Genomic DNA, 19,442 nt, shown 5'->3' on the forward strand with positions numbered 1-19,442 from the left:
GATCTTGTGCAGTAGGAAACCTTTCCCCCCTCCTATAAAGTGAGGCAGGATCTAAAATTAGGATATTTTAATGTGCAGTCTTCATGAGCTGGTTTGCAAGGGGTGGGATAAACTTAAATGCTCTTTTCAGATTTCCAGCTAGCTTTTGGTGTTGATTTTAAGAGTCAGATGGGTAAAACATTTCAGAACACTTGCTATGGAATCTACAATTAAATATCACTGACCTTTGTGTAAGTCTCACTGTCTCCACAATTTTTATTCAGATGAATGGAGGAGATCTGACACTTAATTTTCTCCATAAGTAGCTACAGTGTTAGGACTGTGGTGCTATAGGCTGTCTGGTTCTCTCAAGTGGCTTTTATGACTGTAGATTTCTCCATAGCCCTGCATTTTTAATGGAGTAGCTCATGTAAAGCACCACTCTTACATTTTATTTTACATTTTATGTCATTGATTTGTTCTAGTATTTCAAAAATTTAAACCTCTTTGGGTGCCTTGGGGAAAAGGTTGGCATATAAATGCAATAACTAAATACCCATAACCATGTAAAATTATACAGTAGCCATGAGCTAAGCTACCCAGCCAGGGTAAGATTAAGATCAGGTAAAGACTCTTAGATGAAGTATTCGGATAGTTTCATTCAATTTAAGCTTTGGTAGTATAAGTACAAGTTAAGATAGCAAGGGAGGCTTGAGAGGGATAGTGAAGGGTTTCCACATTGTGCTGCTGTTGGTTCTATTTGTATCTGATGTGATTTCATATGTCTGTAAAACCACCTAGGGCAAACAGATCAGCTAATTACTCTTCTCCTATAGAGCTGCTCTTGAAGAAGACCCATATTGTCGAATCAAGCAAGTATTGAGATGGTACCTATCGGGCTTTTATAAGAAGCCAAAGGTAAGATTATGCTTAACTCATACTCCAAGTATGCTATAGAACCCCTATTTTTATTGGGTTCAGGATAAAAAGGAAGGGGAAATGTCTGTGCATGTTATAGAGCGAATGTGTGGTCCCTGGAGCCGAAAAATCAGGCAAAAATCATATCGCTCTTCACGGAGAAGGGAAACCTGAAACCTGAAAAGAGGAAGCGGCTGCTTTCCTGCATTCTGCCTCAGGGTCTTACTGCCCACCCTTCTCTGTTTTGTTGCTGTGTTTGCTGAAACGGAACAAAGAGCAGGGAAAGCCCCTCCCCTCCCCTTTCTATCCTCCTGCCTATAATTCTTCCTCTTTGGCACAGTGCAGTGAAAAAGCCCAAATGTGCACTAGCCCTAGGTGGAGATTTGCAAGAAAAACCAGCCAGTTCAAGTGGAGCTTGAGTAGATGTTGTGATGTGGATTCATATCTCCATCTGCATCAACTGTTCACTCAGAAACCCATTACACAGGATTGGATCCAGACGAAGTTAGTTGAACTTGGGTCTCACTGATGTCAGCATGAAAAGTTTGTCATGACGAAGTCATATCCCACTGATCTTGGAGGGAGTTAATCTCAACTAATATAAAACCTATTGTTGTTGTATTGTTTATGTTTGAAAACAAATATGTATATATGTATATATATATATATGAACATTAAATTCTAACCCACAGATTGGGACAGTGTTCTCTAATAATGTATTCTGTTTAATGCCTCTCTTCCAGGGAATAAAAAAGCCATACAATCCCATTTTGGGAGAGACCTTTCGTTGCTGTTGGTTTCATCCACAGACAAACAGTCACACATTTTACATAGCCGAACAGGTAAATCTGAGCAATTACATGCAGCAGATTAAAATTGAACATTTTGGTCTATGTAGCACCATCTAAACTGAAGCCAATATGTACATATTGTGTGTATTGTAATTACAATACAGATGTAATTTTGTCTTCCCTTCCATTACAGGTTTCTCATCATCCTCCTGTATCAGCCTTTCATGTCAGTAACAGGAAGGATGGTTTCTGTATAAATGGCAGCATTCTAGCCAAATCTAAGTTTTATGGTAAGACATCAGAGTCAAACAGCTATTTATAGTAGGAAAGAGTTTACCCCACAGTCACTTTTCTCATACCAACTTTGAGCTCCTCTAGACAACCAGTTTATTCAGCATTTCTCCTGCTTTGCTTGCACAAAGTTTATACAAAGGTTGAAGTATGTCTTGTCTATATTGAGCATTAATTCTAATTTGTTTACAGGATGGTTATAAACAATGAGCATTCATCCTGATTTGCTTGTGGGCTATTTACACGTCTTTCCATTAAGCATTTGTTCACCCCCACACTTTTCAAAACATTTCCCCATCACTTTCCTAACTGCAGATAGTCTGGGTCTGGGGTTTTTAGTTATGTGAACTAGAAGGTGGTATTCAATATTGCGCTAAGGAGAAGGTTTTGCCAGCGCAAGCATTTCTGTTTTCTGTAAATACTTACGATCAAGGAAGTTCTTAAGAGATGGTCCACTGAATCATATTGGCTTCTCATTGTCCTGCTGTGTATTTGTAAGAGGAGCAGTCATGACATATACATCTGCACTCTTTTACCTGCAGGAAATTCACTTTCGGCATTGCTGGATGGACAAGCAAAACTTACCTTTCTAAGCAGCGGGGAGGAGTACATCATTACTATGCCATACGCACACTGCAAAGGTGGGATATTGCTGGGGCTCTGGAGTAGGGGGAATTGTGGGCCTCCTTCCCTTTCCAGGCGGGGTTATTTTTCTCCCCTTTTAAAAAAGAGACATATATCACCAAACATAGGGATTTATAACCATAACACCTTAACATCAGGTCGGGCACTGCAAGATCATGGATCAACTTTTTTAAAGATGAACAGGATGTATCCAAGGCTGCCATACCACTTGCACAACAGACTTCTTTTTGCACTGTGGAACTTCCCTCTCCTTCCTCCTGCAGCCCTCTGTGCACCATCAGAATCTGCTGCAGAGGGTTTGAAGGGAGGACACTCTGGAGCACGTTGGAGTGGTGGGGACACAGGGAGAGAGGAAGAAGAAGTTCTCAGCAACTCAGAGGAGCCCACCAACTGAAAACAGAGACTGAGCTAGCTGTAATCACCTGCTGCATCTCATAGGTGATGAAAGTGAATACAGATGAGGGATTTTAATGGCAGGTCATAAATCTGCTACGCAAAGATCTGGTTACAGTGATCAGATGAAGATAAGCACCGTTTATCTTAAGCTGCACAGCCCATTCTAATGCATTTTTACACCGAAGGAAAACCAGCAGAGCTATTTTTCTCTGGCATTGTGTGAACTTCAGACTTGCTCTGCTTGCAAATGCTAATCTTCAATTCATTTCAGATGAAGCCAACGCTTGCAAAGTTTAACTTAAGCTGCAGAGCCCAATCCAATGCTTGTTTACGCAGATGGGGTTTTTTTTTGGGGGGGGGATTTACTTGCACCCTCCTTGTTCATGCTGAGTCAGGTCTTATTGCTGCTGCCGCCCAGTTGTATAGCCACAAGCATCAGCACTCGCCCCTCCTGCTGCTTCCAGAAACTGGTATTCACAAGCAGACTGCCTCTAGCAGTGGAGGTAGAACACTACTCTCATGGCTAGTAGCTTTTGATAGCGTCCTCCATGAATTTGCCTAGTTATGCTTTTAAATCCATCCAAGTTGCTGAACATCACCATTATTCCCCCTCCTGCTCCCCAGTTGGTGCCAAAGTCAGCCTAAGAGTAGCAGGAGACCAAATGTAGAGTCCAGGGAGGGGAGAGTGCTGTGGTGCTCAGATCCTGCTTGTGGGTTTCCCACAGGCATCTAGTTGGCCCCTGTGAGAACGGGCTTCTGAACCAGAAGGGCTTTCAGCCTGATTCAGGAGGGCTCTTCTTATTAGTGTTGGTGGATTCCACCTTAAAGCCCTTGACTTCCACTCAAGAATCATATTAAATGAATATGTCGCAGGGGCTCAGGATCCAAGCTCTTACTTCCACTTGCTTGAGATGCAAAATAAATCTGAAAAAAATAATTATCATGGAGATCCCTTGCCTCTTCGTCCAACTCGAATGAGAGCCATGCTGTGCTCCTCCCTCATCAATGTTGTCCAATGGTATGGAGGCAACGGGCTAAAATGGGACCCTCTTTTGGGTGCAAGGAGGGTTGGGTGCAACCCTGGTCAGAGCCAGGGTTGGGCAGGGCAGTTCAGCTGACCTGTATCCACCCACCTATCCAGTAGTCAGCTGTGATTGTTATGGGTGGTATTCCATGTTGTTCTCTGCATCTCAGATTTTACCCTTTTTCTGTTTTTTATGGAGTGTGCTGATTAACACAACAAGGTGAGGCTGTTTCAGGTTAATGTTATATAACCATTTTTTTGTAAATAAGAAAAGGAAAAAAGAAGATTATTTTATACAGACCTCAGTCAATGTGAACGACAGGTTTCAGCAACTTATATGGTCTCTGTGCCCCTGATATCCTGTTAACAGTTTTGTTTCTTCTCTGTTTCTAGGGATTCTATATGGTACCATGACAATGGAGCTTGGAGGGAAAGTTACCATTGACTGTGAGAAAAGCAATCATCGGGCAGAACTGGAATTCAAATTAAAGGTGACCATCTTTGTCTTGCATTTTGAACTTGACTCCTGCCCGCCAGTTCCACATTTCCCTCCCCGCTTTTGCAGGTTTCTTTCCCCATTCTGCAATTTCAAGTGACAGGGCTAGGCTTGCAAGTCATCCCAGATTCTGTACAATGATCATGCACTTATTAATAACTAAGTTAATATTTAAAGTGAGGATGGAGTAATAACCACACTTGCTGTTATTGGACATAAAAATATATTAAGGTTCACTTGATTTTTTTTGCTGTATGCAGGGATGTAAAGGGGCAGCCGATGGATTATAGTATTGGTAAATACTGGGGAATGTTAACTAATCGAGAACATAAGCAGCAACAGAGGTTCATCTTGGACATATCTTATAAGGAGAGTGGGAAGCAGATTTTCGAAAATTGTTGTAAAAACAATTGGCTAAAGAAATAAAAGATCATGCAGAACGTATAAAGGGGAGATGGGGAAGCTGTGAATAAAATCTGAGACAGTCCTAAGGGGCAACAGCATCCTAATAGTGCTCCAAGTTACTTTAAGGCTCAATAGCTCAATTGTTGTTGACATTGTCAAGTACCCATCTCTAAGTTGCAGTTGCCCCACATTGGTGCATGCAAGAATAGTGTGTAAACTGAACTTTTCTGACTGTGCACTAAATAATGTTATTTGATGGCTTGGCCATGAGGCTAGTTGAGCACTACCACCATGCAGCCAGGTGACATACGTGCCCATTTGACCCACATCTGAGCACATAACAATAATTTTATGAACTGCTCTTTCATGGGCAGTTCCAGAAATCCAGACAAGTTCAGCTTGAGCCTTGTATCCTGGTGGGTCTCTGTGTTCTTGGCTGGCCTCCAGCTTTCCCCCCCCCCCCACCCCGTGGGCTGAATTGTATTTTTCTTCCTCTCTCTTCCCAAAGCCATTCTTTGGTGGCAGCACAAGCATTAATCAAATCTCGGGGAAGATTAAATCAGGAGAAGAAGTGCTGGCGAGTCTCGATGGACACTGGGTAAGAAATCGTAATCTTCTTTGCTGACAGTTTTAAAAAATGTCTGTGTGGAGTGCAGGAGAGGACGAGGGCCAGCTGGGAATAGGGTTGCATTTCTAAACTACTTTGAAACAGAGCTTGATTTTGAAGCAAGCAGCTCTCGGGTGAAACAGATGCAACAGTCAGTTTTATTTGCTCAGACATAAATCTTGCTGTACAGGTTGCCTCGAAAGGCTCCAATTCTGATAGCTTACCTTGATTTCAATCTAGCAAACAGAGCATGAGTCAAAGCCGGCGAGGCTAGTAAATAAAACTTTCTATGAAACTGGAAGGCATCTGGAGCAAAACTGGACACTTGGCTGTAAGGGTGGATTCAGAAGACAGCTACCCACATTTCCTCTTAATTGGGGGAGGCAATGTGTTGCTTTCTAGATGCCAGCAAGGACAGAGGTTAGGGATTATGGGAGCTGTAGTCCAAACAGCCTCCAGAGGGCACTCTGTTAGCTACCCAGACTGCTGCGGCCTGCACATGAAGCCTTGCTGGCTTTAAGTGTTTTTGTGTAAACCCCAGACACTATGCCTTATGTAAGATGTGAATTACCTGTAAACAAAACAAACTGATTGCATGATTCCTGAGGTGTATGAGTCTTTGCAGAACAAGCACAAAAGCTAGATTATTGCCCCAAAGAGGTTACAATCTAGCGTTCCTGCATGGAGAAGATAGCAAAGTGAGGAGAAGGAAAGGATGAAGGAAAGAATGGTGTATCAGAAGAGTATTGACGGCTTCCTTTCCTTTCACTTAGATCTTGCTAAGATCTTGCTAAGCCTGTGTTGAACACCTCTGCTTTATGCCAGCACTAAATTCTTCTTCTTTTTTCAGGATGGAGAGGTTTATATAAATGACCTGAAAAATGGCAGCACAGATATTTTCTGGAATCCAACCAGTGAGGTCCGAAAGCAGAGACTGAAGCGTCACATTGTGCTATTTGAAGAGCAAACAGAGTTTGAATCTGAGAGGTAATGCAGGCAGATTGCTCCAAGAGAGAAATATAGGCAACATGCGCGCGTGCTCTCTCTCTCTCTCTCTCTCTCTCTCTCTCTCTCTCTCTCTCTCTCTCTCACACACACACACACACACACACACACACAGTGTATCCCCTCCCCCCACAGCACAGCTGGGATCTTATTTAAATTTAACAATGGACTGCTATGAGCACCCACCTCTGCAATGTTAAAAACATGCCTGGAGCCCCTGAACTCCATGACTGCCCTGGCCTTACTACAGACATTTATACAGTACAGTGGTGCCCCGCAAGACGAATGCCTCGCAAGACGAAAAACCCGCAAGACGAAAGGGTTTTTCGGGTTTTGCGACGCTTCGCTAGACGATTTTCCCTATGGGCTTGCATCGCAAGACGAAAGCCCATAGGGAAATCTCGGGGACCTTTTTTTAAATGCTGGCGGTGGGGAGCAAAGCCTTTTTCCTCCCTCCGGACTTCAGAAGAGGTCCAGGAAGGCCGGCGGGGGCGAAAGGCTTTGCTCCCCACCGCCAGCATTTTAAAAGCGGTCCGGGATAGCAGGGAAGCGCTTCCCCCTATCCCGGACGGCTTTTGAAGGCAGGCAGGGGGGGCAAAGACTTTTGCCCCCCCCGCCCGCCTTGGGAAGAGGTCCTGGACCTCTTCCCAAGGCGGGCGGGGGGCAAAAGTCTTTGCCCCCCCTGCCTGCCTAACCGGGGGCTTTTAAATCGCCCCGGGACTGTCCGGGGCGATTTAAAAGCCCCCGGACGGCTTTTGAAGCCTCCCCCCGCCGCCCGGCATCGGGGCATCGTCCCGATGCAGGGCGGCCGGGCAGGAACGCCTCCCCCCGCCGCCCGGCTTCGGGGCATCGTCCCGATGCCGGGCGACGGGGCGAGAAAGCCTCCCCCCGCCGCCTGGCATCGGAACCATGTCCCGATGGCGGGCGACGGGGCGGGAAAGCCTCCCCCCGCCGCCCGGCTTCGGGGCATCGTCCCGATGCAGGGCGGCCGGGCAGGAACGCCTCCCCCCGCCGCCCGGCTTCGGGGCATCGTCCCGATGCCGGGCGACGGGGCGAGAAAGCCTCCCCCCGCCGCCCGGCATCGGAACCATGTCCCGATGCCGGGCGACGGGGCGGGAAAGCCTCCCCTCGCCGCCCGGCTTCGGGGCATCGTCCCGATGCCGGGCGACGGGGCGAGAAAGCCTCCCCCCGCCGCCTGGCATCGGAACCATGTCCCGATGCCGGGCAACGGGGCGGGAAAGCCTCCCCCCGCCGCCCGGCATCGGAACCATGTCCCGATGCCGGGCGACGGGGCGGGAAAGCCTCCCCCCGCCGCCCGGCTTCGGGGCATCGTCCCGATGCCGGGCGACGGGGCGAGAAAGCCTCCCCCCGCCGCCTGGCATCGGAACCATGTCCCGATGCCGGGCGACGGGGCGGGAAAGCCTCCCCCCGCCGCCCGGCATCGGAACCATGTCCCGATGCCGGGCGACGGGGCGGGAAAGCCTCCCCCCGCCGCCCGGCATCGGAACGATGTCCCGAAGCCGGGCGGCCGGGCGGGAAAGCCTCCCCCCGCCGCCCGGCTTCGGGGCATCGTCCCGATGCCGGGCGGTGGGGCAGGAACGCCTCCCCCAGCCGCCCGGCATTGGAACGATGTCCCGAAGCCGGGCGGCCGGGCGGGAAAGCCTCCCCCCGCCGCCCGGCTTCGGGGCATCGTCCCGATGCCGAGCGGTGGGGCAGGAATGCCTCCCCCAGCCGCCCGGCATCGGAACGATGTCCCGAAGCCGGGCGGCCGGGCGAGAAAGCCTCCCCCCGCCGCCCGGCATCGGAACGATGTCCCGAAGCCGAGCGGCGGGGCGAGAAAGCCTTTGTCCCCCCTGCCTGCCTTCCCAGGGGCTTTTAAATCGCCCCGGACAGCGGAGAAGTCCTCCGCTGTCCCGGGTGATTTTAAAATGCCGCCCGCCAGAAGAGGTCGGGGGAAGGCGTTTTCCATAGGAACGCATTAATTGATTTTCAATGCATTCCTATGGGAAACCGTGCATCGCAAGACGAAAAACTCGCAAGACGAAGAGACTTGCGGAACGAATTAATTTCGTCTTGCGAGGCACCACTGTACTTGATTCCTTGTTTCTTTCTCAGGCTCTGGCAACACGTAACCAGTGCAATCAGCAAAGGAGACCAGAACAAGGCAACACAAGAAAAGTTTGTGTTGGAAGAGGAGCAGCGGAATGCAGCGCGGGAGCGGAAGGACAATGGGACAGAGTGGAAGCCTCTGCTCTTCTGGCATGATCCTGCCACGAACGAATGGCACTACAAATATGAAGAGTGAGTGCTCTTGAGTGGAGTGTGGTGGCTAAAAGGGGTCTGTGTCCAGGTACACACATTGTAACAGGTGGACTTAGAGCACATCTGTGCCGCACTCTTAAAACTGGTGGAGCAAGCTTGTTTCTGCTGCTCTAGAGGGTAGGACCCAAACCAGTGGATTCAATTTACAAGAAAGGAGGTTCTGGCTAAATGTTAGGAAGAATTTGGTGCTGGTAAGAGCTGTTTGACAGTGGAACGGACTCCCTTGGAAGCTGGTGAACTCTCCTTCATTGGAGGTTAAGCGGAGGTTGGGTGGGCATCTGCCAGGGATGCTTTAGCTGCAACTCCTACATTGCAAGGGGTTGGACTATAGGACTCTTCAAACTCTAGAATTCTATGATTCTGTGGTATGATAAATCTTATATCTGCACCCAGGGCTGTGCAGAGGGGGGCAGGCAGTTGGGTTCATTTGTCCCAGGCCTTGGAGGGCTAAGTTGGCTGAGGGCCTCTGCTAAGGACTGGCTGGTGTGTTTTTTGTTTGAGTTTATAACCTTATTCTAACAAGACTCATGCCCCAGGCCTCAGAGAAGCTCCAGCATGTTCCAGTGACTCTGAGAAACTGAGCACCAAATTCTATTTTTTTCTATGCAGTCACTAAAGCAATTGTCTTTTAGCCGTATGGAAAATATGGTCATGTGGCCTGCCTTCCAGGGTTGTTGGGAAGGTAAAAATAAAGACTGTACAATGTTGATTGGTCACAGGCTCCTCCGCCCCATCAGGTTTACAATGACTACTTTTGTTGTTGTTTTTGGCCACACAGTCCTTCTGTGTTACAGCTGAAGCATTTTGGTGGGGCAAAATAGGAAGAAATTGAATGTGCATATTCATATCTGCTCTACGCAATGTTGAAAGTGTTCTTGTACATTTGGTGTATATTGCTACTAGTATAGTAAACAGAGGCTTTTCTTTCTTATAAATTTCTTCTTCATTTTCAAAGTTTGCGGCCCTGGGACCCTTTGAATGACATTGCCCAGTACGAGAAGGATGGCATACTTCAAACCATGCAGAGGCACTTATCCAATCGAATGTCAACTCACAAAAACATGTGCAACAGCAACCAAGTTGCACGGCACAAGGTAACTGGCCATCTCCCCATGAACGTCCACATTTTCAGTGATGCTTGGAGATGTCCTCTCCTTCTGCACTGTATCTGCAGAATCCTGGTGAACTGAATAACATCTTGCTATCCCACTGTCACTTTACCCTGAGCACACCCTGAGCCAGATTTGGGACAACACGATCCCACTTAGAAATAAACGGGTACAGTGATTTGCTTAAACCACTATCTGATTTGCTGGATTTTGATCAGCAGACATTTTGTGTGGCTTGTCCTAGTGGAATTTTTGGCACAAATTTAAAAAGAAACACTTTGCAATTTCACTGGTGTGTTTAGAATGATCATGAGAGCTGGTGGGTGTTGAACTAAATGTATAAATGGGATGCGAGATGCCTTAGCCATCCAGCAGGTCACTGAATAGGGGACTGGGCTTTAGAGACCTGGATTCAAATTCCAAATAAACTACTTGACTGGCCTTTATCTGTGTGATGGGGTGAAACTGGAAATGATAGACACACACCTCTACCTTGTGAGGCAGAAAAAGATGAGGACTGTGCTTTCTGCTCTGACCAATATGAATATCTTAGGTTGTAGATTGAAGCTTATGATTATAAATTGCAAGGACTTGTGGAGAGGGGGAAGAAACAATGAGGGAAGCAATGCCCTTTCACTTTTATTCCCAGTTCCTTTTAATAGCAAATGCAGGTGGTAATTGCCAACAAAAAGAAACAACAAATGTAGAAACAAGACGGCAGTATCGACACCCAATACACCAAGAAACACACACACAAAATATTAAGTGGCCAAAAATAATTAAGAACTCATTGTGGAGTGAACATGCTCAGTAGCCATGAAATGTTTATTGTCTGTTGGGAAAGAGGGGAAGGTTGGGAATGGAGTATTATGGGGGAGGCACAACTGGCTGCCTGGTGCTTTGAAGAGGATTACCCTTATTAGAAGATGAGGTTATATTGTAACATTTTGTTGTAGCTACCATTTGCAATGCTCTAGTTTGGGTTTTAAAACCCTCACCCCCTGAACTGTAGTGTTATGGGGAGGGGAGCTTTAGGAGCCTTGAACCTGAGAAAATTTATTTCAGATCACCCTCCTTTTATTCCACAGAAACTAGTATGATTACTTAGGGATAAGAGGGCTGAGGATTTCAGCCTAAGATTAAACCCTTGAGATGATGGATTCTATAAATTGCATCCTTTCACTTCAGAAGTCTATGTTTGCTAGGCAGATAAATTGGTATATCTCATAAATAATGATAGTCAGAACAGGAATAAGAATAATGGGATTTTTTGTTTGTACTCCTCTTCATTCAGAGGTCTGCAAATGATTGTAGACGGCGTAAAGCCAGCGATCAACCGTCCAGCAACAGTCAGAACACTGAAAGTAGCTGTTCAACACCAGAGTCTGTACAAGAACTTTCAGATGATGACAGTAAGTATCTTGCAGGCTTCTGATACTGTGCGCTCACTCACTCCATGCATATCCAGTGTTAAGTCCTATTGTCATCCCTTGATAACATAATCCTTTTGCAGAGTGATGGAAAATGCTCAGATATAGAGACTGATCTTAGGGACAAGTTACATATTTTTATTAGAAGATCAGCAATTTAACATTTGAGTTATTTGAGAACTCTCAGATGGGTGCCATCTGGACCCGACAATTTACCAGTTTTTAGTTTGTCTACCAGGCCTAGAACTTCATGTCTCATCACCACTATCTTCCTCAAACTCCCTTCTTGCAAAAGTTAGTTCAGGCACTGTGATCTGCCATATGTCTTCCGCAGTGAAGTCAGATAGAAATAATTGATTCACATTCTCCACAATCTCCTTATCCTCCTTTTTCATGCCTTGGACTCCCTTCTCATACAAGGATCCATCAATTCCTTAGATGGTTTCCTGCTACTAATATATTTAAAGAACTTCTTGTTGTTGGTCTTCATGCTTTTAGCAATATGGTCCTAAAACTTTTTTTTTAGCATCCCTTACTTTCTGCTTGCGCTTTGTGTTGCCAAAGTTTGGGTTCATTTTAGTTCTCTTCATTCGCACAGGACTTCCATTTTATTTTATTTTATTCCATTTATGAATTCCCTTCCATTAAATATGTTAAAGTGATTTTACACCAAATAAATAAACAATTAAAACTGTTCCATGTGTAAAAACAATTCCATATATGCAAGCAATTAAAAACAATTGCACATGTAAAAACCAATTTCTACCCAGCAATATTCAAAATGTGCATTCTTCCTGAATCTCTTTTTCAGAGCTGATTCACGTACTAGTTTTGCTAGGTTTTTGCAGATACAGGCATTGCCTTCATAGGAAAGGCACATGGTTGGGTCTAACAAAGCCATTATATAAGTGGAATAGCTTCCATTTGTGCAACAGAACCTCTCTTTCACTTGCTAACCCTCTAGAGCAGATTTAAGGGGTGCAGTGTGGGAGCAGGGTGAAGGAAAATCCTGTTGCCTGAGCGGAAATCACTGGATTCTACCATGAATGTGTAAGAGGATTTTTTTTTCACAGATCTGTAAAATCTGCAATATTAGCATATTAAGCATATTAGCTTAATGAATCCAGAAGCAAGTCAAACTGATGAACTACAGCTTCCAAATTACCTTTCCCCCATGTATGTTAGGGGTGATTCTCCCAGGGAGGAGGAAAGAAAACTTCAGAACATGGGGGGGGGGGAGGAAATGCCCCCATTTTCCAAACACATGTGAAACCCAGCTGTCATCTTTTCACCACAGGCTTTGAAAGTCCGGGTGCTCAGTGTGGGAAAGAAACCGACCCTTTGAAAGAAATTCACACTGCTGTCTTATCCCTCCAGAGAGCCCAACAGGAGATACACAGGTATGGAATTTCTTTTCTTTTTTAAAAAATGCATTGATCTTCAAATAACCACCACAGTGTTAAGGTCTCGTTATTACACAGAATTTGGGATAGAGAGGAGGAAGGTTACCTTGGGCCAGGTGCCTGGGTCAAATGTGAATACTACCAAGCATGAACACAAGCATGACAATAATGACCTTTGACCCATGTGGAAGGTACAGCCAATAAACTAGACAAGGATTGGCCTCCTTCAAATCCTGCTGTTTTCTATCACAAACCTGAAGACATTGCATGTATCCACATTTTTAAAAGTGTCTTATTTCTATCTTTTGGTGAGGCAGATGCTCAGGACTGATCCTTCTCTTCTGAGGTGGGGGGGGAGAGTAAGCTGAAAACTAATCTTAAGTCTCTTCTGTCTGCTTTTAAAAAGATAAAAGGGAACAGAGCCAACGATGTTGCATAAAAGAACTTTGCAAATTCAAATCTTGGCTTAAATTGCAACTGCCCACTGACAGAAGGCATTTCTTCATCTCTTGACTTCCAAAGGGTTTCCACTCCTGCGTGAAGCTCAAGCATGATTTAGCAGTTCAGTTCTTGCAAAGCTCTCCCCGCTCCAGCGTAATCACAATTTATTTATTTTTTAAAAAAAGGAAATGAGTAAATAAACCTTGTTGTATTTCATTGCAATCAGTTTTCTGGTGCAAGCGTAAGGAGACCTGCAGGTGCAGCATTTCCTAACAGTCAGCTGCCAGTAGGAAAGAACAGCTGCAGTATTTTCTTTACATATAATTTTGTCAAGGGAGTTTTGTCAGAACACTCCCTAGTTCGTACCTAGGTTAGGAGAGTTAAAGACACAACCATGGAATATGTATGAGTACACGTCAAGCTGACAAGGTTAAGTCAACAACCTTTGGTCAGTACAGTAAATAGATGCCAGTTCTCTTTAATACCTCAAATAGACAATTAATATTTGACATCTAAATCAACAATAAAACTTTCCATGATTTCTCTTTCTAAATTAGGCAAGATGTTTATGCTAGCCCTAAATTTCAGGCCTGCAGTACTTTCTTGCTTTTTGAAGCCTAAGGCAAATCCTCCGTTTCCCTTCATAGGTTTATCAAGAAGAAATATGTGGGGCCAGAATATTTACCAGGCATGTCAGGCACTGAATTTTAACTTGATCCTGAGTTTTGGCACTGTCTGATCTGTGAGCGCAAATGCAGTGTCTGGTTTTGAGTAACAATGGATTGGCGGCTGTTGTTCTTTCTTTCAGAAACCTCACTGCTCTGAACAAAAAGTCGCTCTACAGGAGGGCCTCATCGGAAAACCTCTTCCTGGACTCTCGCTGTTGGTTTCTTCTGTGCATCTTTCTAACATGTCAGCTCTTCATTAATTATGTGTTCAAATAGAAAGCACTGCATTTGGCAGCAATAACAAGTGACCAGCTGCAGGAATGGGGAGACTTAATTGCAAGGAGCCCACTGAGGCACCAAGCACTTTAATACCTACGCAGTCGGGGGCAAGAGGAAGCGAGAACAAGGTTAACCAGGGAGCCTGCAGAGTTTTGTTCTTCAGATTAATGTCATTGCCTTTTTACATGTACATCTACAAGGACCTCTTTACCTGTATGGGCCTTAATGCTAAAGCCAAATGTAGCTTTAATTGTGCAATTTTGTTTTCTATGTTTTGTCATTTTCTGAGACAACTAAGATTTACCAACCAGTATTTGGTGCCCCCTTTAACACTTCTACACATCTACTTGGTTTTATAAAACGATTCCTAGTGTCTTGTTTTATAGCTCTTCTGTGGGTGGGGGAAGGGCGTTTTGCCATCCATCAAGATGCCTTTTGATAAATTTCCCATATGGAAGGGAATGTTAGGCACCCATGTGAAAATTGAACCAACTTGGGTTATCGATAGCACAGCTTCTCCTTGGGTCTTCTAATCAGTGCTCTCACATGCCAAATCCCTACAAACAGCACATCCCACTCCATCCCACCAAGATTGTAAATATACACAATTTCTTAAATCCTGCCCTTCTAAGAAATATGAGGCCACAACCAATGAGGCCCCAGAGAGTCAGACATGCCTGTTTATGATTTGATTTAATATATATATATATATATGTATGTATGTTTTTACATTGATTAAAACACACACACACAAGCATTGTATAAAGGAATGCCTCCGAAATGTACCATTATTCCATGATGGGTGGAAAAAGATGGGTGTAGAAGCACTTCTGTATATAGGTAATTTCATATGTCACAAATTCACTACAGTTCTGGGGTTCACTGGGCTTATTTTGTGATGCGGGAGACATTTTGTCCATTGATGAATACAGGGTAGTTATGTGAGCAGGTGCAAGCAATTGCTCCTGCAGTTTTCTGAAGTGATCACTTGCAACAGTTGGCTCATCTTCCTTGTGCTTTACATCAAGGGACAACTGTTTCTGAGTATCATAGAGAGACCTCCTTTCCTGTATAGGACTGATCCTGTGATTGTGAGAAGGCACCCTGCGGATATTGTTTGCTCTTAGGTACATTTAAAGGTGAAAGGTCAGGAATAGTAAGGGTTTGCCACTGCATCCTCCAAATCTGTTGATAGTCTTCCTATTTTTACACCATTTTTAAAAGATTTGCAATATTTTATGTAGACTTGCAGCCAGTACTAAGCCTTTTTTTCTGGCCTGAAATAGTTCCAAGTGGTAAGTACTGCTATATATATATATAAAGATATTATATATATAAATATATATATACAGCCTTAAAATATTTAGTGGTGGTGCCAGTCTGGGCTAACTTTCAATGTAAATGTTTCCAGATTTTTAACTACATTCCTTGTGATGTTCCCCGTTAGGGGAAAACTTGTTTGTGCTTGATACATTGAAATAAATTACACAACTTTCACTTATCACCTCTTTGTGGCTGGATCATTATTGTTCTGGGGACTTTTGTACATGTTCTGCTGCTCACATCACTTGTGTATTAAGGTGGGAGTTTTCACAACAAGTAGGTGTATACTGTAGGATATAATGCATATGATCTCCGTTAAGAGATGGTGGCGTCACATTATGCACTAAAATTTAAGTTGTAATTACACCTTATTTTTATTTGGGAAATTTACCAGCAATTTTTGTAAGTGGCTGTTTCTCTGTTCCATATACATTTGAAAAGCAATTGGCTTTGAGTGACAATCTGGTTGTTTCATGTTAATGTTTCTGGCAGAGAGACGGTTTAACTAAGGAGGTGTCAGATAATGCATTTTTCTTTTCTTTTCTAGCTTAGTGAGGCATGTATCAGGAAGTTTGGTCATTATCTGGCCTTCCAATGAAGTACTGCTATTCTTACACACTATTGGCATACTGAGGCACAATTCTAACCATTTCTGTTTAAAAGTCCAATTAAATTCAATTGGCCTTACTCCCCAATACGTCTTCATAGTGTTGGGGAATCAATGGGAATACCTGGATGACTATGTGAGTCATGTCCCTTGAGAATATATTTTCTGAAAACCTACTGCAAGTGTATGGAATCTGATGATGCTGTTAGACACAAAACTCCCATGAATCCCAGCCAGCATGGCCAGTGGTCAGGGATGATGGGAGTTGTAGTTCAGCGACATCTGGAGGGCCACAGGTTCCCCAGCTGTTTTACTGTGTCGTAGCTCTCATTATAGCTCAGTTAGTAGAGCATGAGACTCTTAAAATGAGGGTCTCGGGTTTGAGCCCCACGTTGGGCTACAGATGATTCCATTGCAGGGAGTTGGACTAGATGGCACTCAAGGTTCCTTATGATTATGGAGAACATGTTGCCTTAATCTCCAGTTGAGTGAGGAGCTGAGCAATTATTATTGATCCATAGCAATTCAGAAATCTGGGGAAGCAGCGTGTTCACAAACGACTTTTAGGATAGCTGAAAGTTGCTGAAAGACTGAAATGTAACAGAACTATAGATCAGAACATCTACTAGATCTTAACTTAGAACTACAGGGCATCATTGAACAATTGGCTTTAAGAACAGCAGCATGGATTACACACAGGTGCCTTGAACCTATGGGAGGATAGAGCAGTAATACTTGGGATGAAACATTGACTTGACCTACTTCTTCATGATGACCCCCCTTTTTTTCTTAAAAATAAAAATAAGTCTTTGTAAAGTTTTTAGAGTATATCAACTCAAAATAAAAATGCAAGGGTCAAAGAATTTAAAGTAAATGTGAGCTCCTAGAAATTGTCTAAAATGATGCATGGTGGAAGTGCTCAGTTGTTGTGGCAAGTATCAGAACACAGTAATTCTTTCCGTTGTTTCACTGGAGTACTTTGAATCACTGCTAGGACATCTAGTGGTAGTTTACAGATTTGTATTATACAAGTCAGGGTTGGGAAACTTCAACTGAGGGGGCAAAATGTGGCCCTCCAGGCCTCACTGACTCTGAATGGTCTACCTGACAGCAGACATGACAATATTCAGAACACCCCCAATTTAAACCCTTCCTGTTATCTAATGTGCCGTTTTAAGTTTCATTTCCTTACATTATATCCCAACTTTTCCCATTATGGAAGCCAAGATTGTATACATATTGATCATTGAGGTCTCCTAGCCAGTGACTGGATCCAGACTTACAAGGTGATGCCTTCATGTGCCATCAGGCCATACTCTTATTATTTGGGAGTAGTTCTACAAATCTTACACATGCATGACAAACTGGCATCCTGATTCCCAAAACACAGTGCTTTGTGTCATGGTGATGCTTGTGTGTTGCAGGATTGCTCTCTTGGGTCTTCTGTGCATGTGTAGCTGTTGCACAAGCATGGCTCTGCAGATTCAAGACCAGCTCCCACACGAAGTTTTCCATGGGGTAGGAAAGGGGGGGTGAGTAAGAGGATGATACTGAGCTAGTTCTTTAATCCAAAGAGTCAGGGCCTAAAGCTTATGGGCTGTACTTCAACTTGGATTCCACACTGCCAACTGCGGTGTTGTCTTACTGGGGTGCCACTTTTAAATGATGAATATATGTATTTGCTGCCTTGAGCACTATTCTTTTGGAAAGGTTGGATGTATTTATTAAAGAGATAAATATACCGTATTTTCCCGTGTATAAGACTAGGGTTTTCCCTAAAAAATAATGTCAAAAATTAGGGGGTGTCTTATACTCTGGGCCATCTCCCCCATTTTCTTAAATCTGAGTCCCCCAAAATACGGGGGGGGGTCTTATAGATGAGAAAATACAGTATATATAATCTAAAACCAGGTACTGTACTTTGATTGGTATGGCAGTGGAATTCAAATCAAAGGTGTTTCTTCCTTCCACTACAATTCTATTATTCTATGGCTTAGGATCCCTATATCCAAGGACAGCCTTTTCCAACAAACCTCAGAGCAGTAGCACCCCTCCCCCCTTGGATGCTGTCCCTGAAAGGCTAACCTGGTGCCAACTTTGTCATCATTTCAGCACCGGACAAGGACAATTTTGTTTTCCTGGGCACCATGGGCGTAGCCAGGATGGAGGGCAGGCCTTTTGTTTGGAGGACAGGACCTCAGTTTGCTATATATTTTTATTGGTTTTGGGGAACAGCTGCCCCTCTCTGCCCCCCCCCCCTTGGCTACACCCATGCTGGGTAGTTGGATGTTTGTCTTATATGTTTTTAATATGCTTACGCATTTTTTCTTAAAAATCAATTTGGGGCTTCTTTTTTTGTAGAAAGCGATTCATAAACTGAATAAACCTAGGCTAACCTTTCCCCACATCACTTAAATTCAATCAATGTAACAAGTGGGAGTACTATTTTTATATTTTTAAAATATAAAAGTAAAAGTAAAAGTACAAAGGTAAGTACCATCAGATAAGACATTTCATGAAGAATTGCCAACATCATTTTAAAGAAAAGGCAACAAAACATTCAAAAGATGACTCTCGTAGTCCCTTCCAATTCTACAATTCTATGAAGTTGGGAGATGCTCTTGCAAAGTATACCTTCCAACGTTGGACAAAACCTCTTTATTCCCCCCCCCCCCCTCGGCACCAATTTCCCCTTAGTCAAAACTGTGCCCTTACTGACCGAATCCGCCACCCAAGAGGTTTATTCTGGATCTGTAGTAACTGGAGTAACTCACAGCCCCTAAAACTATGGAATACGCAAGGGAAGACTAAGAGATAAAGACAATAGAGACTTTAAAAGATTGGGAACCGATTATGTTGTATCTACAAAAATGTTGTAAAGAAATGGGCTCACTGGCAGGGTTTGAGTAAACACAACTAAGAAAACAAGTGTAAAAGTTAAGGAGCAATAATTTGGAAAATAACCAAGCGTAGGATGTAGGATGTATTTTGAAAATATATGGTATAAAGATGATAAGAATACAAGAGCATTTAGTTAAAAGATTTTAAAAGTAAGGTAAAACAAAGTAAGCAGAAGTAGCAAATATTTAAAGAACCAGAAGGGGAGGTTGAGGGAATCGTTTATTTTTTTGGAACATTAATTTTTCTTTATTGTTTATGTTGAATATAAAACTGTAAAACCTAATTTAAAAATAAAAAACCCTACACTGCTGCTGCTGCTGCCGGGTAAGGCGGGGCTTCGCTCGCAGGCTTCGCGGGAAAGGCGCTGCCGAACCCGACGGGCCTCCGCCCCAAAGAAGCGCG

General features: G+C 44.0%; 1 protein-coding gene across 2 annotated transcripts in view; it reads left to right on the top strand.

The window, feature by feature from the left end:
- OSBPL5 (oxysterol binding protein like 5) overlaps positions 1-15,710 on the top strand; it is a 127,569-nt gene extending 111,859 nt beyond the window's left edge. For both annotated transcript variants that reach the window (XM_081903573.1, XM_081903572.1), the window contains exons 11-22: positions 816-897; positions 1,641-1,739; positions 1,882-1,978; positions 2,522-2,620; positions 4,438-4,535; positions 5,454-5,543; positions 6,403-6,539; positions 8,673-8,858; positions 9,835-9,973; positions 11,283-11,400; positions 12,716-12,818; positions 14,071-15,710. In XM_081903573.1, the coding sequence (XP_081759699.1) occupies positions 816-897; positions 1,641-1,739; positions 1,882-1,978; positions 2,522-2,620; positions 4,438-4,535; positions 5,454-5,543; positions 6,403-6,539; positions 8,673-8,858; positions 9,835-9,973; positions 11,283-11,400; positions 12,716-12,818; positions 14,071-14,206 (1,384 nt within the window). In that variant the 3' untranslated portion in view covers positions 14,207-15,710. The remainder of the gene's footprint in view (positions 1-815; positions 898-1,640; positions 1,740-1,881; positions 1,979-2,521; positions 2,621-4,437; positions 4,536-5,453; positions 5,544-6,402; positions 6,540-8,672; positions 8,859-9,834; positions 9,974-11,282; positions 11,401-12,715; positions 12,819-14,070) is intronic.
- Positions 15,711-19,442: the final 3,732 nt, after the last annotated feature.

This window comes from Podarcis melisellensis (assembly GCF_964234715.1).
Source record: "Podarcis melisellensis genome assembly, chromosome: 1".
NCBI lineage: Eukaryota > Metazoa > Chordata > Lepidosauria > Squamata > Lacertidae > Podarcis > Podarcis melisellensis.